At 40.3% G+C, this 26840-nt stretch overlaps 1 protein-coding gene across 1 annotated transcript in view; it reads right to left on the bottom strand.

Moving 5' to 3' along the window:
* Positions 1 to 3842: 3842 nt before the first annotated feature.
* MnM (myomesin and myosin binding protein) overlaps positions 3843 to 26840 on the bottom strand; it is a 228052-nt gene continuing 205054 nt past the window's right edge. The window contains exon 9 of the mRNA XM_067140443.2: positions 3843 to 8732. Coding sequence (XP_066996544.2) covers positions 6631 to 8732 — 2102 coding nt within the window. The 3' untranslated portion in view covers positions 3843 to 6630. The remainder of the gene's footprint in view (positions 8733 to 26840) is intronic.

The following is a 26840-nucleotide window of genomic DNA, read 5'->3' as shown; positions in this document are numbered from 1 at the left end:
AGAGATACTGAATCGAATTGGTGAGAGGAGATCGATTTGGCTAAATTTGACGAGAAGAAGAGATAGAATGATAGGACACATCTTGAGACACCCAGGACTTGTTCAGTTGGTTTTTGAAGGAAGTGTAGGTGGTAAGAACGGTAGGGGTAGACCAAGGTATGAATATGACAAGCAGATTAGAGCAGATGTAGGATGCAATAGTTACGTAGAAATGAAAAGTTTAGCACAAGATAGGGTGGCATGGAGTGCTGCATCAAACCAGTCTATGGACTAATGACTCAAACAACAACAAGTAAGCATATAAGATTTAAGTGTGAATACTAGGTCCGACGATTGTTTATTTTATTTAATGAATATTAATTTTCATACACTGACTGACAGAGCAAATGCAACACCAAGAAGGAGTGGTCAGAACGTTATGCCAATTGCAGGGTAGACTGACGTCACTGAGGTATGCTCATGATGTGAAATGCGCCGCTGTGCTGCGCACGTAACGAACGATAAATGGGACACGGCGTTGGCGAATGGCCCACTTCGTACCGTGATTTCTCAGCCGACAGTCATTGTAGGACGTGTTGTCGTGTGCCACAGGACACGTGTATAGCTAAGAATGCCAGGCCGCCGTCAACGGAGGCATTTCCAGCAGACAGACGACTTTACGAGGGGTATGGTGATCGGGCTGAGAAGGGCAGGTTGGTCGCTTCGTCAAATCGCAGCCGATACCCATAGGGATGTGTCCACGGTGCAGCGCCTGTGGCGAAGATGGTTGGCGCAGGGACATGTGGCACGTGCGAGGGGTCCAGGCGCAGCCCGAGTGACGTCAGCACGCGAGGATCGGCGCATCCGCCGCCAAGCGGTGGCAGCCCAGCACGCCACGTCAACCGCCATTCTTCAGCATGTGCAAGACACCCTGGCTGTTCCAATATCGACCAGAACAATTTCCCGTCGATTGGTTGAAGGAGGCCTGCACTCCCGGCGTCCGCTCAGAAGACTACCATTGACTCCACAGCATAGACGTGCACGCCTGGCATGGTGCCGGGCTAGAGCGACTTGGATGAGGGAATGGCGGAACGTCGTGTTCTCCGATGAGTCACGCTTCTGTTCTGTCAGTGATAGTCACCGCAGACGAGTGTGGCGTCGGGGTGGAGAAAGGTCAAATCCGGCAGTAACTGTGGAGCGCCCTACCGCTAGACAACGCGGCATCATGGTTTAGGGCGCTATTGCGTATGATTCCACGTCACCTCTAGTGCGTATTCAAGGCACGTTAAATGCCCACCGCTACGTGCAGCATGTGCTGCGGCCGATGGCACTCCCGTACCTTCAGGGGCTGCCCAATGCTCTGTTTCAGCAGGATAATGCCCGCCCACACACTGCTCGCATCTCCCAACAGGCTCTACGAGGTGTAAAGATGCTTCCGTGGCCAGCGTACTCTCCGGATCCCTCACCAATCGAACACGTGTGGGATCTCATTGGACGCCGTTTGCAAACTCTGCCCCAGCCTCGTACGAACGACCAACTGTGGCAAATGGTTGACAGAGAATGGAGAACCATCCCTCAGGACACCATCCGCACTCTTATTGACTCTGTACCTCGACGTGTTTCTGCGTGCATCGCCGCTCGCGGTGGTCCTACATCCTACTGAGTCGATGCCGTGCGCATTGTGTAACCTGCATATCGGTTTGAAATAAACATCAATTATTCGTCCGTGCCGTCTCTGTTTTTTTCCCAACTTTCATCCCTTTCGAACCACTCCTTCTTGGTGTTGCATTTGCTCTGTCAGTCAGTGTATTTTTCATTTTAAATGCAGTTCTATATTTTTAATTTAGTAAAGGAGAAAGGAACTCTCACAAAGGACAAACATAATCATAAATAAATATCGCGGGTTTTGGAAAGTGTGATCTTTCAGGTTGGAAGTCGGGACTGCATATCCTACGAAGTCGACTTGTAGTGAGACATTCAGTGTTTACTCGACAAAATTAATTAAAACTCAGCAATACGTCATCCAATGTGGTTCCGGTCCCCCTGCCATCTAGTAGAATTACTTATTTACCGTGCGACTTTCAATGCCGGAAGTGTTCGAGGATATGTTCGGCTTGCCTGGTGTAGCCCTTGTAAAGCAGACCCTCCAACGAGTGTGGGTGGCATCTACGCGTATGGGAACTGCGTGTTTATTTAGTGGAGGACAGTGTTGTGTGTGGTGTGTGAGTTGCAGAAATGTTGGGGACAGTACAAGCACCTAGCCTCGAGCCAGGGGAAATAACCATTGAAGGTTAAAATCCCCAACCTGGAATCGAGCCCGGGGCCCACTGAACTGAGGGTGACTACGTTGACCATTCAGTCAAGGAGCCAGACATCTAGAAGATGAAGTGAAACGTCAAAATTAACACACAGCTGATGTAAATGGCGTCAAACAATAACTTGATATACAAAAACTCTCCATAGTTACATGTCACCGTTTTCCTAACTCGCAGCGAACAATATTGCTCCTCTAATTCCTCAAGGTGAACATTCTTTTCGTATAATTTGTGTAACCTTCTCAGCTTGACAAATTGCATCCCTAGATCTTCTTTCTGCTTAATCTATTCAGGTAAACAAAAGAATAAACAAACAAACAAGTCTTAGGAGAAGTCCGTGTAATTTGGACCACTTAATTGTAAACGTTCATAACTCTATTGACCTTAAGGCAAATTTCTCAAATTGTATGCAGGATGATTAGTAGAATATATCAAATGATTTTGTGAAAATGAATGTTAATATTATCTTTAGGATTTGTTTAAAAGTGATATTAGTTCGAACTTTGTTATCGTGTAATTTGGACTAGCAAATATAAACACTTATTAGTTATGTAATGACTTTATTATAAAATACTATGCATTAAAATACGACAACGTGTTGTGGTCATCAATTTTGTTATGTAGGACAATGATAAAACAATTCATCCTGAATTTTGGGGCAGTTTTCATGAGCCCACTTTTTGCAAATATTGCACTGAATCCAATCGTCGTCATAACACTTTCCAGGTAGAATGCCGTCAGATAGCTCCTCAACTGTAATCACTTAGGCCGAGTGGACCTCGAAACAGCCCTCAGATGCAGGTAAAAATTCCTGAGTAGTCCGGGAATCGTAGCCGGGGCCTCCGATTAGGAGGGAGACGCAATACCCCTACACCGCAGGGCCGGCCTCAAAAATTATAAAACAAGTTATTTTATAATCACCAGTAAAACTACGAAGAAATGCAATTATTACAGTTGTTTCAACGATCCAAGTTACACTCTCTCGGGCAGTCCATGCAAAGATTTAATAAAAAAATAAAAAATATGCACCGTATTTACAACGTATGAATGAAACTATGTTAAAACTTACCTAGATATTTCATCAGTACTTGTAAAAGCTAAACACCTTCTTGGCTGAAATAACTACTTCACAGTACAGTACACTTACTTGTCACCGTAAAATCTTACAAGGGATATGAGTTTTTATGTTGTTATCCTCTTCCCCTTTCAACCTTACGTCCATTAACAAAACAACTTCCAGGAACAAAGCTATCCTTGGCTGTCTTGCTGACCTTGCCTCAGGCAGGGGTGACGAAGCTTGCAAATACCAAAAAATATTATCGGTCCAAATTACACGCTCGTCCAAATTTAGCGGACTTCCAAACTCGTTATCTCCAGTAAGTAAGACTAGGACCGGTACAAGGTATATGGTATATGCATCAAAATGTAATGCAAAGATAATGAAACAAAGGAGAGGGGAATACCGTACTACCTTCTGGCAAACTGTTCGGGTTTGGAACAGCCCTTTCTCATTGAAAATATGGTCTCCTCTAATGAACGAATAGCCAATTTAAAAACAATTTTAATGTTCGACTTTATTTTTCAACATGTAAGTGATATACAAATATATTTGGAATATATGCTTAAAGTAAGGAATAGAACATAAGGACAAAAATAATCATAAAATAAATGTTTTAATGTATTTGGAGAGAAATTTACACAAAACGGTGTTGTCTTTACTGGTAGAAAAGTGACGTACAAGTCATTGTTTCTGTTAGTCGATTTGATCAGAAACACACTTTTCATTCCAACATTTGCACGTAACATTACAAGAGTCTGAGTTATATTAACATAAAGGATTACAATCCGAAGTGGAACTTCTCTTTAGAAATGTGTAATGCATGGCACTGCTATTCTGGGTTAAATGCGTTCAAAATGTGCAAAAGTGTAACATTTTTCACTTTCCTAGATTTCATACAAAGTTTATTTTTCCGGTGATTCATATAAACATAACAATTGGATAGCTATCCTTAAATTGACAATTGTTTTCTAAAAAATGCAGGTTTTTGAAAGGAGCTTACCTTCATCTGTAAGATGGCTTCTGGGTAGCGTATTATTTCACGAGGTACCGCATATTGTGTTTTTGGTTTAGAGATGATAGTATACAAGTTGTTCTCTAATTGAAATTGGATTAAATGTGAAAAGTGTAATGTTTCGGGATTCGTGTGCCTCGTTATGTCCTATTCATGATCAGAGCTCTGGTGACGTTACTTCGATACCTTACGTCTACAACAGCAAACTATAACCATTTTGAAGATTCACTTTCCGTTTGTTCTTTTAATCTTTAATACGTGTATAAAGTACTTCTGAGAGAATGCGTAGCGATCCAGGAGTGGAAAATTTACAGCATCATAACATTTGTAGAGACGTTTAACGGAGACTTAGTTCTTTGAGAATTTCACTCGAAATTGATACAAAATGTGAACCTTATAGAAGCAACGAATACTTTCCATGCCACGATTTCATTTGAAATTACTTTGAAGCATATGTTATCAATATTTCATTACTTACCACTTACTCCGGAAATTTGTAGTTATTAGAATACATAAACTCCTGAAGTCCCGTCGTCTTATGGAATTTTACATAGCCGTATTTAAATCATACATAGGAAAAATTTAACTTGTATTCATCAATGAAAGTGTTTCCTTGCTATTATTGCCGTTAATTTATACTACATATTGGTCATACCTTAGTTCTTCATTATATTTTGTCTCGTGCACTTTTGTAATCACTGGAAAGTATTTACTTCAATAAATCTTGTTATTAGCCGAAAAGTTGTTTGAAAAAAGTTGATGAATACTGATATGGTATTAAAGTGAAACATACTTTAATCCTTTCCACTCCCATCACATACAACACATCCTGTGTGTCATATTCTTCACAGTATCTATTCAATGACTTCTTGGTAGTAGTGTACAGAGACGTCAGTGCAGACGTATACATTTCAGATAAATTATAGACTGGGTTTAATACTAGCAATGGCTAAATCAGAATCTTAGCTACTACAACTTAGATTTTGGAGGAAATACAATACCATCAGTTGCCTAATTTGAAAACCAAGTATATATACTTACGTATGCCGGATCCATGAATTCAGTAATACACAGTTCTTCGATATGAACCCTGTTCCGGAAAGGAAGTTCCTTAATAATTACTATAACCCCCAAAAGATTGCGCTAATTCCTTATGACAAAAGCTAATTTAAAAAATGCAAATATCAGAGAAATTATAGTCTGAATTTTATACTAGCACTGGCTAATTCACAATTGTAGCTACTAAATTAAATATGCTGCTGAACTGTTTATACTTGAGTGTGAAATCGGTCAGTCTCCATTGTTGAACTTCACCAAATGTATCACATATTGTACAGTGCAGAGAAGGAGGGCTTGACCTCACTCACATCAAAGGATTTTACCTAAAATGCCTGCATGTTTTAGAGGGAAGTATAGTAGTGGCACACTTACGATTTCATTTCGTCGGTTATACATCTTCTCACTGCTGTGTGTTATTAAACTGTAATGTTACGTGCTAAATGATAGGTATAAATGTTTCACTCCTTTCAGCATTTCAAAAAAATGATGAGGAATTTCCAATAAATGTATTTTTCACTTTCTACGTCTATTTTGATTCTAGGAGCAAGTAAAACAGGAATGAGAGTTTAACTTAGCACTGCTAACGCTCCAAGTTACAGAATAATGACTGATATTGTTTGACGAGAAATGATTTTTACTATACTATATGTACAAACCGAAAGACACAGGATTCTTCTTGCCTAGTGAAAGGAATACGATTAGAGGGGCATGTAACTCAGTTCATCATGAGCTTAATCATACGAGACAATAATGGTATTTATTATCCGCTTGCTATTTCTCATTCTGATTCAAATTTACGCCTTAAAAATTTCTCAAGGAGGAAACATAAATACTGACTTTTTAAATTTGATGACATCCAAGAATACGAATCAGTCGTTTTTCTGCAAATTTGACGCAGTAGATTTCTCGTGTGTAAATTTATACCAACAAAATCCAATTGTATTTGAAATTATGTACAACATTAGAGGAAAAGTATTATACTATTTTACATTGTGCTCACAAAGGTGGGAATAAATTCCGCTGCTAATTTCAATTTAAAAATTCCGATACAATCTTGATTAAGAAATGTCGAAAAAGTTTTCTTTGATTCAAAACTCGTCGGGTTACTATACAGAGGAAATTTTCTGGAACTGTCTTTTTTTTTAAGAATGACGCTGACAATGAAGAAGGAAAGGCAACGGTCAACTCTCAAGAATGTTAGGGCATTATCTTGAACGTTTCCATTTAGCTGGGATCTTCCTTTTTATGGCTTGGTATACTTGCCGGTATACCATGAGTATGAGTAATGGGATAGCAAGAACCTCATTTTCGAGTATATATAGACAACAAGCCACTGAAAACATGGCTAGATCGGACAAATATTCTATGAAAGAACGGACGTTCCTTTCTGCAACTTTCATTTTGTCTTCCTCTCCTGGAGGACACTGAACTGGCTCTGAAACGGATCGTTCCACTGCAGGAGGTGGAGGAGACACTTTCACCTGTGCATCAGGGGGTGAAGGAGTTGCAATCTTCTGATTATCTTCAGTAGTTTGTCTTCGTTGCCACCACCACCTCAATTTGGGCTTCTCAACACTTTCTTCTCTCTTTTCTTCTTCCTCTTCCTCTTCATCCTCTTCGTCTTCGTCTTCTTCTTCATCATCATCCTCTTCGTATTCTTCTTCTTCTTCTTCTTCTTCTTCTTCTTCTTCCTCTTCCACACTCTTCTCCTGCCTTGGCGGCTCTTGTGGTTTTTGGTCCATCTTCTTCTTAAAGCGTTCTTTTTCTAAATCAAGCCATGGTTCTTCAACTGGTTGTTTGTTGATGGTTTGTGGTGAATTCTTTTTCCACCTTTGCTCCAGCTCTTCTTGCTTTTGTTGCAATTTCTGCCAGCGCTCATCATAATCTTTCAATGTTGTTGATGTCTTTATAACTTCTGATTGCACTGGTTCTTCCATGGAATCCCGTACGCTGACATCTTCACCTGAAGAAAAAGCAGCTGCTTTTAACTCATCTGTATTTGTAAACAGCTGAACTTGTCGTTTCTTAGTACGGCCGTATTCACGAATGAAGTCATCGTAATGGCTACTAACAACCTGCCGAAGAGTAGCTTCTTCCTCCAAAGATGACTGTCGAGCTTGCATTCTACGTTTTCGTGCAATTTCAGCAGCGGACAAGCCTACGTCATCATCCTGCAGTTGGGCTTCTTCTTTACCAGTTTTGTCAGCTTCACTAGATTCCAAGGGTGGAGGCTCTTTCTTCCTACGCCGCACAACTACATCAGATTCACCAGGCTCGTGTGAAGGAGATGGAGATTTGGAACTTCTTAATACTATAGAATCTCTTGGTGGCTCGGATAGGTTTTTAGTTTCTTGAATAGGTGACTGAACTAACTCAGGATTCACTTTTTCCTGCCTCAAAGTGGGCTTTGGTGAGATTTCTGGATTAGGTTCTGGTTGAGGGGTAATTTGAAAAGTTATTACTTGTCTTGGTGTCATATCTCTAGGATGATATGTGTCTTCTTCATCATCTTCGGGAAGAATATCCCTCTCAACCGATATAAAGGAAGGCTCTAGCTTCGGACGAAATTCCCTCTGAGGAAGGAAGCTTTTTGGATGGTAGGGTTCATCTTCATCGTCATCATATTCAACTGAAGCATCCAGAGACTCCTCATCTTCCTCCTCTGTATCATCTTCCATCTCTTCTTCTTCCTCTTCTGAAGCTTCTGAAGCTTGTCGTTCCCGTTCCCTCCGAGGTTTCATGCCTTCTTGCGAATTTAGCTTCTGTCGAATGCGAGCGAATTCTTCTTGTTCTTCCTCTTCAGAGATAAGCTGGTTATTTCTTTTAAGATCCCGCAAGGCTTCGGTTTTTTGTTCTACCACAGGTTCATCGACTTTTCTTAGAGATGTCGGCTTGTCGTTTCGTTGATTTGGTAATACTCGCGCCTTGAGGTTCTTTCTAAGCTCATTTTCATCTTCCAGGGAGCTTAGTCTTCCTCGAACCAGCTCATGAGTTTTGGCAGCATGACGTAACTCTTCTTCATCTTCTAAGGATGCGAGTCGGCCTCTTGCAGGACTGGGAACTGGACGCTCAATGCTCTGACGTCGTTGACGGGCCTTCTCAGCTTCCTCAGCAGCCACAGCCTGGTAAAAGCGAGCCATAGCTTTCTCGTGTAGAAGTTCGGTAGAGCTGACAGCATTGCGCAATGGATTGGTGATAGCAGAATCTCCACTACCGAGCTCTGGTGCAGACAGCGACATTGGTGGTGCCACGAGAGATTCTGATTCTTGAAACGTGTTGCCAAACTCAGAGCGCCTCTCCGACTGGGCTGCAAGCAATTAAAAAGTATTACTTTACCCTAATACTGACAGCATCATAGAGAGACATTAAACAATCAAAATGCATTTCTGTAGTATTATTATTGCAAGTCATTGTGCCCAAAAAGTAAAACTAAGTTGCACATGTGCTTTGTGGTCTTAGTAAAGAAAGAGTATAGCCTGTATATCTTATTTATATGTATATTGTAAATATATTGCAGATAGCACTGGCTTATACACAGTTTTGTGATATGAGAAATGGTACAAAAGTATTACTCATAAAGGACACTACCCAATCGACCCCCCAGAGAGCAAGATAAGTGTAGGTGGACAAGAAGTACTTAAAATTACCAAGTTGCATGCAAGTTGCCAGCAGCTAATAGTGAATTATTTCAGAGAAGGGAGGGAAGAATGTCTTATTTGGAAGAGTCAAATATGTGTTTGTTTACTATATGTACAACGTACAGTAGCCTACATTGATTACTACGACCTTGTGTTTGATTCATTGTTTGTGATAAACAAACTGAATGGAAAGAATTTAAGATTAACTTCAAGTTTAGCATTATACGGTACAGTAATGAAAATGAAAATGAAAAATCTACAAGCTGTTTTCCAGTCTTTGACCGGGTCAGGGATGTAATGAATGAATCAGATATAGGCTGTTATTACGATGGGGTCGCCACTCCCAAAGTGATTTATATTAATGAGTGATAGATGCTATGAAATGAGAATGGAGAGTGTTGCTGGAATGAAAGATGACAGGGAAAACCGGAGTACCCGGAGAAAAACATGTCCCGCCTCCGCTTTGTCCAGCACAAATCTCACATGGAGTGACCGGGATTTGAACCACGGTATCCAGCGGTGAGAGGCCCACGCGCTGCCGTCTGAGCCACGGAGGCTCACGGTACAGTAATGGTGATTAATAATGTTAATATTGTTTCTTTTCTTATACTAGAACTGAAGATGGATTTTCAAGAGAAATCCACCTTTCCGAAGGGGAAATGAGATTGTACTGATCTTTCTTTATAAGCCGATATTTTCCAGTGTAAGATATTCATTCTGTAAAATGCAGGTGTTCGCGTGTGTTTTGAAACAATGCACTGAAAATTAAACAAGTGCATTCATTGTTCAAACTGAGCAAAATAAATAGTTACTTTATGTCAATGAGAAAATCTGGAAGTCCGAAAGAGTAGAGATTGTTAAATCTGCAGGTGATCCAGTAAAACACAATATCAGCACCGAAAATTCAGGCGGCGAAGAGGATCATGTAAATCGAAGATCCACGGGTTCAAAAGGAAGCTGATTCTGACAATTATTGACCAGAATGTTCCACAGTTTCGCAACAAATGGCTACTGAGAGAGAAAGGAATGGATGGTGAAGACAAGTGTATGTTAGATGTGTGGAAGTTGCTGTAATAGCAACTAGACAGTGAGTACCAGCACCTTCCAGAAAAAGAGCACTGCTTCTAACTAAGCATTAAGTAAAAAGTAAAGCAAAGCAAAGCAAAGTCACCTCCGTGCAGGCCATGAAGGTCCTTGGAGGAGTGAAATGTAAAGGCTTCCACCATTGTTAACCTCGGCACGTGATGGGGTAGAGTGGCTGGCTCTACGCCCGGCCGCCTTTGCCCCCAGGAATTAACCTGGTACTCATTTTTGGTGTAGGCTGAGTGAACCTCAGGGCCATATGCACCTCCGGAAGTGGAAATCTCGTTTCCTTAATGTTACGACTTCCTGACGGGGATTCGAACCCACATCCTTTCGGGCGAACCGAGTACGCCTTTACCGCCTCGGCCAGGCAGCCCCTTAAGCATTAAGTACTAGATAATTTCTTAGATGGATCTTAATACAAAAAAGAAGAAATTAAAATTGATACTGGATTCAAAACCCATTTATCAAGAAATATGTTTTTATAAAGTTCAACAGAACTTCTTCGTATACAATTTTTGTCATTTATGCAGTGCCGGATTAAGGTGTTTGGGGGCCCCGGGCTCTTTAAAAATGTGGGGCCTCTTCTACGTAATATCACGTAAGACTAGCAAATGAAGTCGTTATAGAATTACTTCCACTTAAATTGATGAATAGGGAAGTGTTGAAATAGACTATAATTTTTCTCTATTTTTCATGTTAATATTTCATAATGCCAAAACATATTTTACATTTGTCTCATCATCACTTTCAAATCGACATACAAAACAGAACTTACGTTTTTTGGCACCACTAGGATATTTTCTAACCATTTTACAAGAACATTACAGTTGTAACTTACGAATTGTTCAGTAATCAGAGGAGAACAGGAAGTTCTCTTCCTGATGCAAAGATATAGTATAGTATGCGCATTCCACCGTGCATCCCCTGTCCCCTCCCGCTCACTTCCTCGACCTCCTCCCCCTTCCCCCTCTGCCCGTACTCGCAAGCTGCCAGATTTAAATTTTCGTCAACAATAACCGTTACAATAATTACAGTGCGTAAGTAGCGAGGATTCGTGTCTCCGGACGGTAATTGATTCTAGCGGTGATGAAATACTAACGCGGACAGCTGATAAGAAGGAAGGAAGGAAGAGTGTGTGTTCGATATTTTGCGAGCGTAAATATTCATATACAAGCACGGAGGTGGAGCAGCAGGCCTTTCTATACAATTTTAGGTTCGGCCAAGGGCCGGGGCCCCTTGGCTGCAGCCCCTTTATCCCCCCCCCCCCCACCCATTAATCCGGCCCTGCATTTATGTGTCCAAATATAATGTGTATGCGTATTGTTTAAATACCCGTGGAACATCTATATATATAAAGTAGCTTGTCCTGACTGACTGACTGACTGATTCATCATCGCCGAGCCAAAACTACCGGACATAAAGAAATGAAATTTTGGGGATATATTCATATTAAGATGTAGGTGCTCGCTAAGAGAGGATTTTTGGATATTCCGTCGCTAAGGGGGTGAAAAGGGGGGTGAAATTTTAAAATGAGTGTGTCTATATCTCAAAACTTTAAAAGTTTACAGATGTTAAAATTGGTATTTAGAATCTTCTTTAAAAATAAGGAAACACGTATTTTTTTGTTTTCAGACAATCCCAATAGGAGGGGTCAAAAAGGGTGAAAAAGGGGTTGAATGCCTTTAATCAGGATACGCTATTTATATCTCAGAAACTGAAGATATTACAGACCTCAAAATTGGTGCTTTTGATCGCTGTGAAAAATAAAGAAACACATTTTTTTTGTTTTTGGAAAATCCAATTAATGCGAGGGTGAAAAGGGGGGGGGTGAATTTTTAAAATGAGTGCATCTATATCTCAAACGTTTTAAAGTTTAGAGATGTAAAAATTGGTATTTAGAATCTTCATTAAAAATAAAGGAACACGTATTATTTTGTTTTCGGAAAATCCCAATAGGAGGGGTGAAAAGGGGTGAAAAATGGGTTGAATGCCTTTAAAGAGAATACATATATCTCAGAAACTGAAGATATTACAGACCTCAAAATTGGTACTTTTGATCGCTTTCAAAAATAAAGAAACACATTTTTTTGTTTTTGGAAAATCCAAATAATGCGAGGGTGAAAAGGGGGGTGAATTTTTAAAATGAGTGCATCTATATCTCAAAAGTTTTAAAGTTTAGAGATGTAAAAATTGGTATTTAGAATCTTCATTAAAAATAAAGGAACACGTATTTTTTATTTTCGGAAAATCCCAATAGGAGGGGTGAAAAGGGGTGAAAAATGGGTTGAATGCCTTAAAAGAGAATACTTATATCTTAGAAACTCTCTATCTCTATTAAAAATAAAGAAACACGTATTTTTTCGTTTTTGGAAAATCCAAATAATGGGGTGTGAAAAGGGGGGTGAATTTTTAAAATGAGTGTGTCTACATCTTAAAACTTTAAACGTTTATAGATGTAAAAATTGGTGTTTAGAATCTCCCTTAAAAATAAAGGAATACGTATTTCTTTGTTTTCTCTAAATCCCAATAGGAGGGGTGTAAAAGGGTGAATACTGGGTTGAATGCCTTTAATGAGGATACATATATCCCAGAAACTGAAGATATTACAGAACTGAAAATTTGTAAATGGGATCTCCTTTAAAAATATAGAAACACGTATATTTTTGCTTTTGGAATATTCAATTAATGGCTGTTAAACAGGAGTGGCAAATTGGGGTGAATTTTTTGAAAGACTATATCTACAGAATATCTGAGAAGCGTAAAATGTTACAGACGTAAATAGTGGGTATTTGGAATCTCCTGTAAGTGTAAAGAAACTCCACTTAAGGGGAACTAAAATGGGGTGAAATTTTAAAATGAGAATTTCTACAGTATATCTCAAAAAACTTAACATGTTACAGAAGTGAAAATGGTCAATTTTTTATCCTATTAAAAATAAAGATAAGTGTATTTTTAGTTTTCGGAAATACAACTTGGGTAGTGGGGGGTGGGGGGTAAAAGTGACTGAAAATGGTGTTGAATTCTTTTAATTAGGCTACTGATATCTCAAAAATGAAGATGTTACACACGTGAAATTTTATTTTTGGAATCTGCTTTAAAAGTAAACAAACACATATTCTCGAAAAATCCAATGAAGGGGATGTGGAGTGTGAAAGGATAGAAAAAATTAATTGACTTAATTGTATGAGAATACATACATCTAATAAAAACTAAAGTTGTTACAGACGTGAAAATTCTTATTTGCACCTCCTTTAAAAACAAAGAAGAACGCGTTTTGGTGTGGAAACCATCTTGGAGGGCGGGAGTGTAAAGGAGTTGAATTCCTTTCATGAGGACACATAAATCAAACACTGAAGAGGTTAGAGTGGTGATAATTGGTATTTAGAAGATCCTTTACTATTAAAGGAACAAGTATTTTTTGCTTTAATATCACTTTGTGAGGGAGGGTGGGGGAGTGTGGAAGGAAGTTAAAAAAGTGAATTATTTTTAAGGGGATACTTATATCTCAAAACTGAAGGTAATAAACGTGAACATTGGTATTTGGAATCTCCTTTAAACATAAAGAAACACGCCTTCTTTTAATTTTTTGGAGGGTGGTGGTAAATAAACTTAACGGCGGTGGGGTGTAAAAGGAGGTGAGACCAATTGATTTTACTGTTCGTAATGTACTTATAAGGAGCGTCCGTTGCTCAGTCGGCAGCGCGCCGGCCTCTCACAACTGTTTCAAATCCCGGTCACTCCATGTGACATTCGTGCTGGACAAAATGGAGGCGGGACAGGTTTTTCTCCGGATACTCCGGCTTTCCCTGTCATCATTCATTCCAGCAACTCTGTCCAATATTTCATTTCATTTGTCACTCATCGATCATTGCCCCAGAGGGGAGCTTCGGCAGCCGGCACAATTCCTATTGTCGCCGCTAGATGGGGCTTTATTCATTCCATCCCTGATCCTGTCGAATGATAGGAAACAGGCTGTAGACTTGCGATGTACTTATTCTGATCATAAACCGATCATTTTTAATCTTTCCTGGGTTCTTTTTCAACAGCCATATTTTCCTTCGGAGAACGTTCTTAGATTAGAGTAGATTCTCCTGGCATATAAATAAAACTTTAAACACATTTGAAATAAACGATAGGAATGAGATTGGCCGTCAAATTGTTCACCTCTATAATAAGGTCAATAATACACGGAGGTATGTCATTCGTATCGCCAGAAATTCCGCACACTTGCCTACGCGCAACAATGATGCTGGTCACATTGTTAGCAATGACAATGGCAGCAGATGTATTTTACCGCCAAGTAGCGGTCTTGCATATTGCTGTGGGGTCCAGAACAATAATAATAATAGTAATAATAATAATAATAATAATAATAATAATAATAATAATAATAATAATAATAATAATAATAATAGTAATAATAATAATAATAATCATAATAATAATAATGTGCGGACCGCGCTGGAAACGGGTCCTGGACGGGCAGGCCCTAATGACTAAGAATGCAGTCCGGTCGCGGGTTCAGTACCGCCAAGACACCCAAGACGACACCACGCCTGATCTGAAGGATTTGTTCCATATTAAAAATGCTTTTAGGAAAAGATGGCAAAGATTTAGGGACCCAAGTGACCGGGTGGTATACCTGGAACTAGCCCGGGAAGTACAAAATCGATTGCAGGAAGGAATGATTGAAAAGTGGGAGGAAACTTCCAGTAATCTATTAGGAAACGAGTCAGATAGAGAATTTTGGCTGATTCTCTCAGAAAAAGAGTCAGATCGCGAATTTCGGCGGATTATATATAAAACAATAAGCATTAAAATATAAATTTCAGTATAATACCGTAGCGAAGCACGGGTATCATGCTAGTTAAGGATAAAACAACGAAATATTTCAGGACAGGTACAAGAAGATGATCTGTTTTATTGTACCCACACAAAATATTTTGTCTAGTACCCTTCTACATTACGACGTCAATGACTGTAATTTTCAAGTGGAATTTCAAATGAATATGAACAATGCCACATTTTTTCATCAGTGAGGTGAAGTGTGTGTTTACTGATAACGGAAGATATTTCCATAATGGTGAACTTGAAATGTTTTCTTTAATACTCTGGATGTAATCTTTAGCACTTTTCAGTCCATTCAAGGAAAGTAACTTATTACTAAGTAGTAATTTAATTGAACTGATAAATCGAATGCATAGAATGTTGGAAAATACCTGAAATGTCTGGGAATACCCGAAGAAATATACAGTAAAATGCCTCAAAAGATCATGACAAGTATCCTAAATTGAAAATAATAATTTCTAGACAGTGTACTTAACATTGAATGAAATTTCCTCAAGTTCCGGTATACAAAATATAATCGTTCTGATGGACACGATGCTAAACAAAGTCACCCAAGAAGCTTACAAATGTGCGTCAAAATCTGAAAGTGTAACAGATTAATCTTCATATACCTAAGTATATTATCAAAACAGAATTATTGCAATACTGTAGCTTTTACTAATTCATTGTTTTGAAAGGAGATCTCCTGTCGAACTGGAATAACTGAACAGTCTACTACAGTGTACATGTAACCTGATTTTCCTCTTCTTTCCCTAATGGAACCTTTGACTGATAACACTGTCTTCATAAAAAAGTTTCTATTACCTTCATGAACTCGTTACAATTAATTTTCGGGACGGTTAACTGGGGTGGTAAAGGCAGGATCGTTTTACCAGGAAGGACGGTCCCCTGTCAGAAAGTTTAAAATAAACACTGCGATAGTTCTATTCATAAAATAAAAGGTAAGGTAAGGGTTATTCTGCCCGAAGGCAGGTCCGAACCTCCACAGAGGTGTTCCTGAGCCGGAGATTATGTGCGGTAGGGTGGCCAGTTCCTTCCCGCTCCTCCATTCCCTTACCCCCACCAACAGCGCGTGGCAACCCATCCAACTCCTGACCACGCCCAATGTTGCTTAACTTCGGAGATCTCACGAGATCCGGTGTTTCAACACGGCTACGGCCGTTGGCCATTCATAAAATAAACAGTGATTAAAGTTATGTTTATCAATTTTACAATACAATTCATCTACCATAGTCCTTATAAAAACCCACTTAATTCAGGATGAATTTATGACAACTATAAGTGAATTTGGTGAAATTGTAACGAATTTCTAAATAAAATAAACAAAAATTTGAGTTTTCAAATATGAAAATTGCAGAGCATTGCAATGCCAGTTCTCAAATTATACTTTCTTTCCTAACACCCATCTTATTAAATATTTTTACTCTGAAAGTACAGCAGAGAATACATAGGAACTACTGCTGACGAACTGGGTGAAGTGTTCCTACATCTTATAATGTACTCTCAGACTTCCTTTCTTACTGAGTATGAAATTGAAACAATTTTCAAGTTGCATCTACCTATCTATCGGTGGATTGTCAGAGGCCTGCTGTTCGGAGCAAGAGACACAGACATCGAACTTCCTACAAAATTTGAAAGTTCCATTCTGCGAGTTAGAAAAAGTAGTAATACAGATACTGAGGGACTCTCTGCAAATCATTCACTTCCATCTGTACCTGAGAACGTGATATACACTCCTCCCCCACTAACCCTGGAAAAAAGAAGATAACAGCTTCAACGATTAAATTTTCATTTTTTGATATTTTTAAACTCCATTGAAATTGTAACTGTATTCCGGATCCGAATGGTCACCCGCATTGGAGAACGGATGATTTTTTTAAAATAAATCTCTCTCTCTAATTTATGTTTGTTATTATCACTGACGACTGTGAAGATTAATCCATTATCCATGCCTCAGCATCTTCCCCACTGTCACTGCCATAAATGGGACTGGTACGTCTGTGGAAGCCACATTTTACTCTGGGACAGATGAAAGAATGATGCTTCCAACAAGAAATAGCAAAAGACACGTGGGATTTAACAAGGAAATGCACTAACCCATTAATTACTCCTCTGATGATTTTCTCGTTGCTCCTCTTTTAATGCATGGTCTACTCGTGATATAGATCTTCCCTCGCAGAGAATCTGGAGCTAATATTACACAACATTCCTAACTGAGAACCACTCAGTGAGTATTGTTCGCTTGGACGCAAAAAAACTTGAGGTAGACGTTATTTGTATTTATATTACCTGTCAACGTGCCAAATTTCGTAGTCCTTTATTAAAGGCTGCTATGTTTAAACGTGGGAAGTTCTACCACTCTGTAGAGGCTAAGAGCTTTGCTTGAGAGAAAATTACACGCCTGTTTTCTCAAATGTTCATAATGTCCTCACAACTTGTATATAGATAAGACTAATTATGTTAATTTCGTAAATTTTTTACTAATTAATAGAAATGTTAACATCATGTAGAAAATGTATTTTCTCTGTTATATCCCATCTGACTTTGGCTATTTTTGATGGAAACATCATTCTTTTACTGTTTTCCTATAACCACATAAACATTGGTGGTGTCTTTTTGAGGATCCTATCAGCCTTCGGGTTGATGACGTAACAGACACATCCCTTACTTTGATGCACATTCAGGTATTCTAAAAAATCCTGTAATATACGACTAATATCGAATAAATGACTCTGTAAGGAATATGTCCCTTGGGTAATTGCATTGCTATTATCTACCTTTCATGCGGAAAACTGTGCTCGTCTAAACTTTTACTGAATATACGAACAACATATCATATTTATTTGGTCAAAATTACATTAAAGGTATTTTGAGAAGTGAAAAAGTCAGCAATGGTATTTCTTGGAAACAAATGGACTTTGTACATAATGTCATATCTCATGCCATCGAAAAATTTTCACTGAAGTAAGCACACTGTAGTATTCTAAAATCGTGTACTATCAAAGCCGGAATAGCAGGTAGAAAAAGTCAAGCTCGTCAAATAAGACGACGTTTTTTCAGACTTTGCCTACAGTAATGAATAAAATCTACAATACACAGAATATTTTACGGTATGGTATATAATACCACACAAGAATACCAGGCTAATGCTATATATCATACAAAATGAACATATAATCTCTGAATTTAAGACAGTAGACTTTACCAATAATTAGTGGTTCAAATCTGTGTCTAACGCAGGAACTGATGAGGGGAACCGTGCCTTACAGTGGTCGGACACATAATCATCATCATCATCATCATCAGAACCAAAGGGATCTTAAGAGCTGCAATATATAGTCGCTAAAATGGATGCATGGTATTGTACTGTATGTTCCTCGTACTTTATATTTTATGAGACACAGTCTTAATTATTATAAAAATATGATTCACCTCCCACGTAGACCCATAGTCTGAGGATACACATAACAGACTCTATATTTCTATAGGTCAAATTGTTTCTGTGAAAAACGTATCTGCGAGCATGTATACGATACAGTCCTACTTTCCTTCATGTATGACCACTGAGGTTTACTCTCCCACCATATAAACGCCCGTCTCCGTAATTCGTAAGTAACACAACGTGCTGTGGGGAATGTCAACTGTTGTAATGGCCCGCTAAATCTCCAGGCCTCTCTCCGATGGAGGATGTGTAAAATTGGATGTGCATCATCCATTTCCCCAAGTGCCTGTGACGAATCAATAAACTTCGCTACTTGAAATTCACTTGTACTTCAGCATTGAAGTCATAATCTCTGTTACACCACAGTATCCATGATAGAAACCAGGGATATACGTATTAATGTTTGTCTAGTGTCACAAACTCAGCACTCTGCACGACAAATGCTATGACATATTGCATTCACGCTAAAGTGAATTCCATAGTTTTATTAAGACTGTCCACTCCCTATATCACAACTTCCAATTTTATTCCCATTGGGTACTGTATTTTCATTTTTTTTAGCGTAATCATTACTTCGTAGGTATGTTGTTAATGAGAAAGAGCAACATGCGAACGTGCCCCTACCCTGAGTGAGTGAGTGAGTGAGTGTCACGATGTCAAGTTAAAAGCCACGAAATTGTTCGGCATCCTTAGGCTGATTCGTGATTGTATCGTATAAAAGAAACTGATACAACGATATATATAATGATACGAAACTACGAGTAATCAACTAGTCACACTAATTTTTCCGTCACTGGTATTAGGTCTTCTACAAATAACAATTACTAAAACTTTACGCTCTGTTGTGAAGAAACATTTCCTTTCTTCGACTTTTGTGTGTATATGTGAACAAAACGCAGTCCGAAAATCAAAGTAGCCATGACAGAGGAGAAGAAACTTATTTCCCCAAGCGTATACAGTGTCTTTTCCTTACAAAATACTAGAGCGTGTAAGGCCTCGGAATAAGCCCAAAATAGAGTTGAAGGTTAGTTTTTGTCACCTGTCAGTGTGGATTATAAGAGAACGAAAGGTAGTTCTCAAGGATTCATTCATTCAATCGATGTGACAATGTATAAACACTAAATCAATGGCGTGACGACATTATAGAGATAATATGTTACTGGAGAGTTTAGCCGCATAGGTTACGCTACTTATATGAACATTTCTAAACCGCCCCCCCCCCAAAGGGATTAAAAATCTTGGGAAAACAGTGCAGTGCTAGGAGCTATTATTTTATAAGTTTTAGGCCCTTTAGTCTGCCGAAACTAACTTTGAGTAAGTAAAGTTATAAATTACCTGAAAGAGAAAACATATGGTAAGAGCACTACATCTTCAAAAGAAACAACCTAAGGGGAGTACAAACGTTGGTATTGATAAAAGAAAGTCCATTTTAATTTTTTTACAGAAAAATATTATTAATTTAATGTAAGTTTCATTGATTTTGGACGACTGCAAGTATGCCTATTTATCATCATCATCATCATCATCATCTGTTTACCCTCCAGGTTCGGTTTTTCCCTCGGACTGAGCGAGGGATCCCACCTCTACCGCCTCAAGGGCAGTGTCCTGGAGCTTCAGACACTTGGTCGGGGGATACAACTGGGGAGTATGACCAGTACCTCGTCCAGGCGGCCTCACCTGCTATGCTGAACAGGGGCCTTGTGGAGGGATGGGAAGATTGGAAGGGATAGGCAAGGAAGAGGGAAGGAAGCGGCCGTGGCCTTAAGTTAGGTACCATCCCGGCATTCGCCTGGAGGAGAAGTGGGAAACCACGGAAAACCACTTCCAGGATGGCTGAGGTGGAAATCGAACCCACCTCTACTCAGTTGACCTCCCGAGACTGAGTGGACCCCGTTCCAGCCCTCGTACCACTTTTCAAATTTCGTGGCAGAGCCGGGAATCGAACCCGGGCCTCCGGGGGTGGCAGCTAATCACGCTAACCACTACACCACAGAGGCGGTCGTATGCCTATTTATAAATTTTCAAAAACATTACTGCACAAGCCATGTCTCCAGATTTCGTGAACATTTGTTCAGATAGGACAATAAATCAAGGGAACTATTTGCTCTAGATGGGGGTAATTTATGTTTATTTATAGTAAACATACTTCTGCTTAATTTGGCTACGTTGATTGCTATGATATCACTTCCTATCTTGTATAACTAGTAAGAAGCATTTTAAAGTGTGATTTGTGAAAAGTTACCTATTCTTGCGAATGTTTCCCATTTTCTCAGAAACAAGGTAGAGCTCTGAAATATTTACCTCTCATTTACAGAATGATTGTTTTTATATGGATCTAGAATGGTGGAGATATTACACATAGCTTGATCATAAATATTTTTAAAAACTTTAAAACTGTAAGAACTTGACTTTAAAAATCCGTATCTTGATTTGTAATAAAGGTAGAACCAAGAAATCAAATCAGTAAAAGTATTTGAAGTGAACCTGTATCCTATCAAAATTTCGTTTTGTTTTTTGGACAGTTCCACAGAAACCGGGATATAAATCTGCTCAATTTATCATTACCAGGATAGGCCTCAGATCAATCAATCAATCAATCACTACTAATCTGCATTTAGGGCAGTCGCCCAGGTGGCAGATTCCCTATCCGTTGTTTTTCTAACCTTTTCTTAAATGACTGCAAATAAGTTAGAAATTTATTGAACAACTCCCTTGGTAACTTATTCCATTCCCTAACTCCCCTTCCTTTAAACGAATATTGCCCTAAATTTGTCCCCTTGAATTCCAACTTTATATTCATTTAGTGATCTTTCCTACTTTTAAAGACACCACTCAAACATATTCGTCTACTAAAGTGATTCCACTCCATCTCTCCACTGACAGCTCGGAACATACCGCTTAGTCACACAGCTCGCCTCCTTTCTCCCAAGTCTTCCCAGCCCAAACTTTGCTGCATTTTTGTAACGCTACACGTTTGTCGGAAATCACCCAGATTAAATCGAGCTGCTTTCCTTTGGATTTTTTTCCAGTTTTCAAATCAAGTAATCCTGGTGAAAGTCCCATACGCTGGAACCATACTCCCGTTGGGGTCTTACCAGAGACTCATATGCCCTCTCATTTGCATCGACGCTAAGTACCCTCATAATCATATGCAGTGATCTGAACCCTTTATTTACAATCCCATTTATGTGATTACCCCAATGATGATATTTTCTTATATTAACACCTAGGTACTTACAATGATCCCCATAAGGATCTTTCACCACATCAACGCAGTAATTAAAACTGAGAGGACTTTTCCTATTTGTGAAACTCACAACCTGACTTTTAACTCCGTTTATCATCATACCATTGCCTGCTGTCCATCTTACAACATTATCGAGGCAGTTGCTCACAATCTTGTAATTTATTACTATATAAAAAATAACATCATCCTAAAAAAGCCTTATCTCTGATTCCACTCCTTTACTCATATATATAAAGGCAAAGGTCCAATAACACTGCCTTGAAGAACTCCTCTCTTACCTAATTATTACACGGTCAGATAAAGCTTCGCCTACTCCCATTAATTATTATGTATTTTAATTATGTTGTTTTATTTTGCAGGTGTAAATTAATACTGTTACCATATGTTTTCTCTTTCAGGTAGTTTATAAATGCATTTACAAAAAGTTACTTTCGGCCGACTTAAGAGCCTATAAAAACCAAACATCATGGCACAACAGGCCCGAAGGGACTTGGCCTACCAAGCGAACGCTGCTCAGCCCGAATGCCTGCAGATTATGAGGTGTCATGTGGTCAGCAAGACGAATCCTCTCGGCCGTTATTCTTGGCTTTATAGACCGGGGCAGCTACCCCACCGTCAATAGCTCCTCAATTGTAATCACGTAGGCTGAGTGGACCTCGAACCAGCCCTTATGTCCAGGTAAAAATCCCTGACATGGCCGGGAATCGAACCCGGGGGCCTCCGGGTAAGAGGCAGATACGCTTCCCCTACACCCAGGGGCAGGCTCTTAAGAGCCTAACTGTTATGAATTAACTGAGTCTTCTTCTTCCTCACCATCTACTACTGCTTTTCCCACACTTGTGGTGTCGCGGGTGAGAACTGCGTCACACATGTGGATTTGGCCCTGTTTTATGGCCGGATGCCCTTCCTGACGTCAACACTATATGGAGTGATGTAATCATTATTTCGTGTTTCTGTGGTGGTCTCAATATGAAGAAGAAAGTTTTGGGGCAAACACAAATGCCCGCTCCCCGAGCCAGAAGGATTAATCAGAAGTGATTAAAATCCACGACGCGGCCGGGAATGGAACCCGGGTCCCTCTGAACCGAAGGCCTCAACGCTGACCATTCAACCAGGGAGTCTGACTATAAATTAACTGAGTCGGAAACAAATATCACAAAAGAAGCTGTTATGTCAAACATTCATCTCCACAACATCGTCTCTTACATACAAGGTAGTCCTGCCTAAGCTTTTCACCTCAAATATTGTCTGACTAATTGAAGAGTGCGGTAAGTTTTAACCTAGAAGAGTAACAATAAAACCGGGCGAGTTGGCCGTGCGTGTAGAGGCGCGCGGCTGTGAGCTTGCATCCGGGAGATAGTAGGTTCGAATCCCACTATCGGCAGCCCTGAAAATGGTTTTCCGTGGTTTCCCATTTTCGCACCCGGCAAATGCTGGGGCTGTACCTTAATTAAGGCCACGGCCGCTTCCTTCCAACTCCTAGGCCTTTCCTATCCCATCGTCGCCATAAGACCTATCTGTGTCGGTGCGACGTAAAGCCCCTAGCAAAAAAAAAGTAACAATAAAGTTACGGTAAGGGTGTATTCTGCCCGAAGGCAGGTCCAAACTTCGCAGAGGTGAGCCTGAGCCGGAGTTTACGTACGGTAGGGTGGCCAGTTCCTTTCCGTTCCTCCATTCCCTCAACACCCACCCACCAACAGCGCGTGGCAACCCATCCAAATCTTGACCACGCCCAATTTTGCTTAACTTCGAAGATCTCACGGATCCGGTGTGTCAACACGGCTACGGCCATTGGCAGTAACAAGAAAAGGCACATGAAATTTGTTTCCTGTGCTTTAGTAAGCACCAAGGCAACGATGCCAGGTTTTTTTAAAATGGAATTAAACCCATTTCTGTCATATCATAAGTTTGTCTTAGACAGCCTCATTAGCGATGCAATAATTTCCACAGTCAGACATGGAGCTCTGGCAAAAAGGAGTGTTGAAGTGTGTATGTTCTTCAAATGTGGCGCAAACATTCTGAACATTGAGGACAGGATGAGTGTGGTGCTTCCCATATTGTTTAAATGTTCACTCTCCCTGGTGACATCACACAAGGTGTCCGGCTCCATGGCTAAATGGTTAGCGTGCTGGCCTTTGGTCACAGAGGACCCGGGTTCGATTCCCGGCAGCGTCGGGAATTTTAACCATCATTGGTTAATTTCCCTGGCACGGGGGCTGGGTGTATGTGTTGTCTTCATCATCATTTCATCCTCATCACGACGCGCAGATTGCCTACGAGAGTCAAATCAAAAGACCTGCACCTGGCGAGCCGAACCTGTACTGGGATCTCCCGGCAATAAAAGCCATTCGCCACTTCATTTTTTTCACACAAGATATGAGTCGTACGTGGCCCTGGTCTTCTTCACCTTCGAGCTACCAACTCCAGACGGCACCACGTATGAAAACGTGCTGACTTCAATATTATTTTCGTTGGTACTACATGTATGCGTGTGGATTTTGTTGCATCGCTGAATGTAGCTGACTATGACGAGATATGTATGCGACAGAAATGGGTATAGTCGTCCAAAATAAAATAAACTTGGTGCTGCCAGTAGTGAGATTGGGAATTGAAAGTGGGGGGAAGGGGCACAAAAATCTGTAGACAACAGAAAGTCGGGGGGTAGGCATCAACATTTGAAAAAAAAATACCACCTACAAAGTTATAAGTTTTTAATGCTCTCTGAGCGAGTTTCGCTTGCTTGGTTGTTGTTTAGAGGGGGCTAACATCTAAGGGCATCGGCTGAGCGAGTTTCGATAGAGAAGCAAAGGTTGACAGTCTCCCAACTTATGTGCGGTAATAAGACTATTTTTTATTATGAATTTTTTCCCATATTAATTCAATACTATACATCAGAACTTTTACCAAAGGAACAATAATTACACATGCATTACATTTTTTTTGCTATTGGCTTTACGTCGCACCGACACAGATAGGTCTTATGGCGACGATGGGAGAGGAAAGAACTAGGAGTGGGAAGGAATCGGCCGTGGCCTTCATTAAGGTACAGCCCCAGCATTTGCCTGGTGTGAAAATGGGAAACAACGGAAAACCATCTTCAGGAATGCCGACAGTGGGGTTCGAACCCACTAACTCCGGCATTACAATTTAATTGAAGTACGGCGTGAATACAAAATTTTAAAAAGTCGTTTAGTATTTGACTACACATTAGCAAAGTAGCAGACACATTGATTGAGTTGGACTTCCAGACTAACGAATGCACGTGGCAAGCGGGAAAATCATACCTGTTTCCATGACTTTGGCAAAAATATACCCCTGATACTACGACGAGATACTGTTTCTATGCGACAGAAATGGGTATTGTCCCATAATATAAAATAAAGTTTGTGCTGCCAGTAGCGCTATTGGGAATTAAAATGGGCGGGAGGGGCACAAACATTTGTAAACAGCAAAAAGTACCCAGGTCTGAGGGATATAGCGGTCCTTCACTACTGGCGATGGCGCTGTACAGATCGGTAAGCCTCGACGAACGACTTTTTGTGCGTATTTCCTCTAAGTATTTTTCTTAATAATTTTCCTTCTTTTTCTGTTTATCCTCCAGGGTCGGTTTTTCCCTCAGACTCAGCGAGGGATCCCACCTCTACCGCCTCAAGGGCAGTGTCCTGGAGCTTCAGACTCTGGGTCGGTAGATACAACTGGGGAGGATGACCAGTATCTCGCCCGGGTGGCCTCACATGCTATACTGAACAGGGACCTTGCGGGGGGATGGAAATATTGGAAAGGATAGACAAGGAAGAGTGAAGGACGCGGCCGTGGCCTTAAGTTATGTACCATCCCGGCATTTGCCCGGAGAAGTGGAAAACCACGGAAAACCACTTCCAGGATGGCTGAGGTGGGAATCGAACCCACGTCTACTCAGTTGATCTCCCGAGGCTGAGTGGACCCCGTTCCAGCTCTCGTACCAATGTTCAAAATTTTCGTGGCAGAGCCGGGAATCGAATCGGGACCTCTGGGGGTGGCAGCTAATCACACTAACCACTACACCACAGAGGCGGACTTCTTTATAATTACATAAATAAAAGGAAAGCTTTAGCTAAAAAGACAGCAGGGTTGTACAAATTGCTTCTTTTTTGTAATCCCTAATTCAGGCGGTTAAAATAGAATAAAATGTATATATTTTCCTCCACAAAATGGGGGGGGGGGGTTGCGGGACTTCCCCACCCCCTTGTCCCCTTAATAGTCGGCACTGGGTGCTGCCTCGGTGCTTATCAAAACACAGGGCGCATACTGCACGTTCTCTCGTGTGCCCCTTGTTATTATTCCCGCTAGGTGAAAACCACCTATCTTCAACTCGTCATAAGGTATTTGACTTGAAAAACTTAGGTGGGCCACCCCATATCGCTCGTGAGCTGCAAAATCAAAATAATACGAATTTGGAGTTGATGCACTTTCCGGCATTGCAGATTAGTCTCCTTTCCAGCAGCAACTGCGGCATAACTTGTACCTCAATATTGAATCAACAAGCGGCAGAAGACCCGCAGTTTCATTCTCTGCTTTATTGTTTACATTGGCTCCAATACTAGGACTTATCAGTTAGCACCTGAAGCTCGGCAGTCGCGTAGCGCATTCTGTTCATCAGTAACGACACACTTCAAGTTGTGCCAGTGTTGCCGAAGATTTTAATTATTGTCTGCGGTCCGTCAGCAACTTAAAACTCATTTATCTCAGAACTTGTCTTTTCTTTAGTTGTGCCGCTAGTGTAGCCCGCGAGTGATATACTGCATTACTTGTGAGCTAGTGATTTGCATTAGCTAAACAGTGATTTTCGGATAACGATCGGTTCACAACCTATTATTTAGAAAGATCAGTGAAATATTGATATGTTGCACAGTTTAGTGAAGAACGGTGAATGAAACAAAACGTCTCTCGGACACAATTTTTTTTTTGCTATTTGCTTTACGTCGCACCGACACAGATATGTCTTATGGCGACGATGGGACAGGAAAGGGCTAGGACTGGGAAGGAAGCGGCCGTGGCCTTAATTAAGGCACAGCCCCAGCATTTGCCTGGTGTGAAAATGGGAAACCACGGAAAACCATCTTCAGGGCTGCCGACAATGGGGTTCTAACCTACTATCTCCCGAATAGTGGATAC

Source organism: Anabrus simplex, chromosome 2, assembly GCF_040414725.1.
Source record: "Anabrus simplex isolate iqAnaSimp1 chromosome 2, ASM4041472v1, whole genome shotgun sequence".
Classification (NCBI taxonomy): domain Eukaryota; kingdom Metazoa; phylum Arthropoda; class Insecta; order Orthoptera; family Tettigoniidae; genus Anabrus; species Anabrus simplex.
Note: the sequence above shows the minus strand (reverse complement) of the source record. Positions and strands in the feature narration are given on the sequence as shown.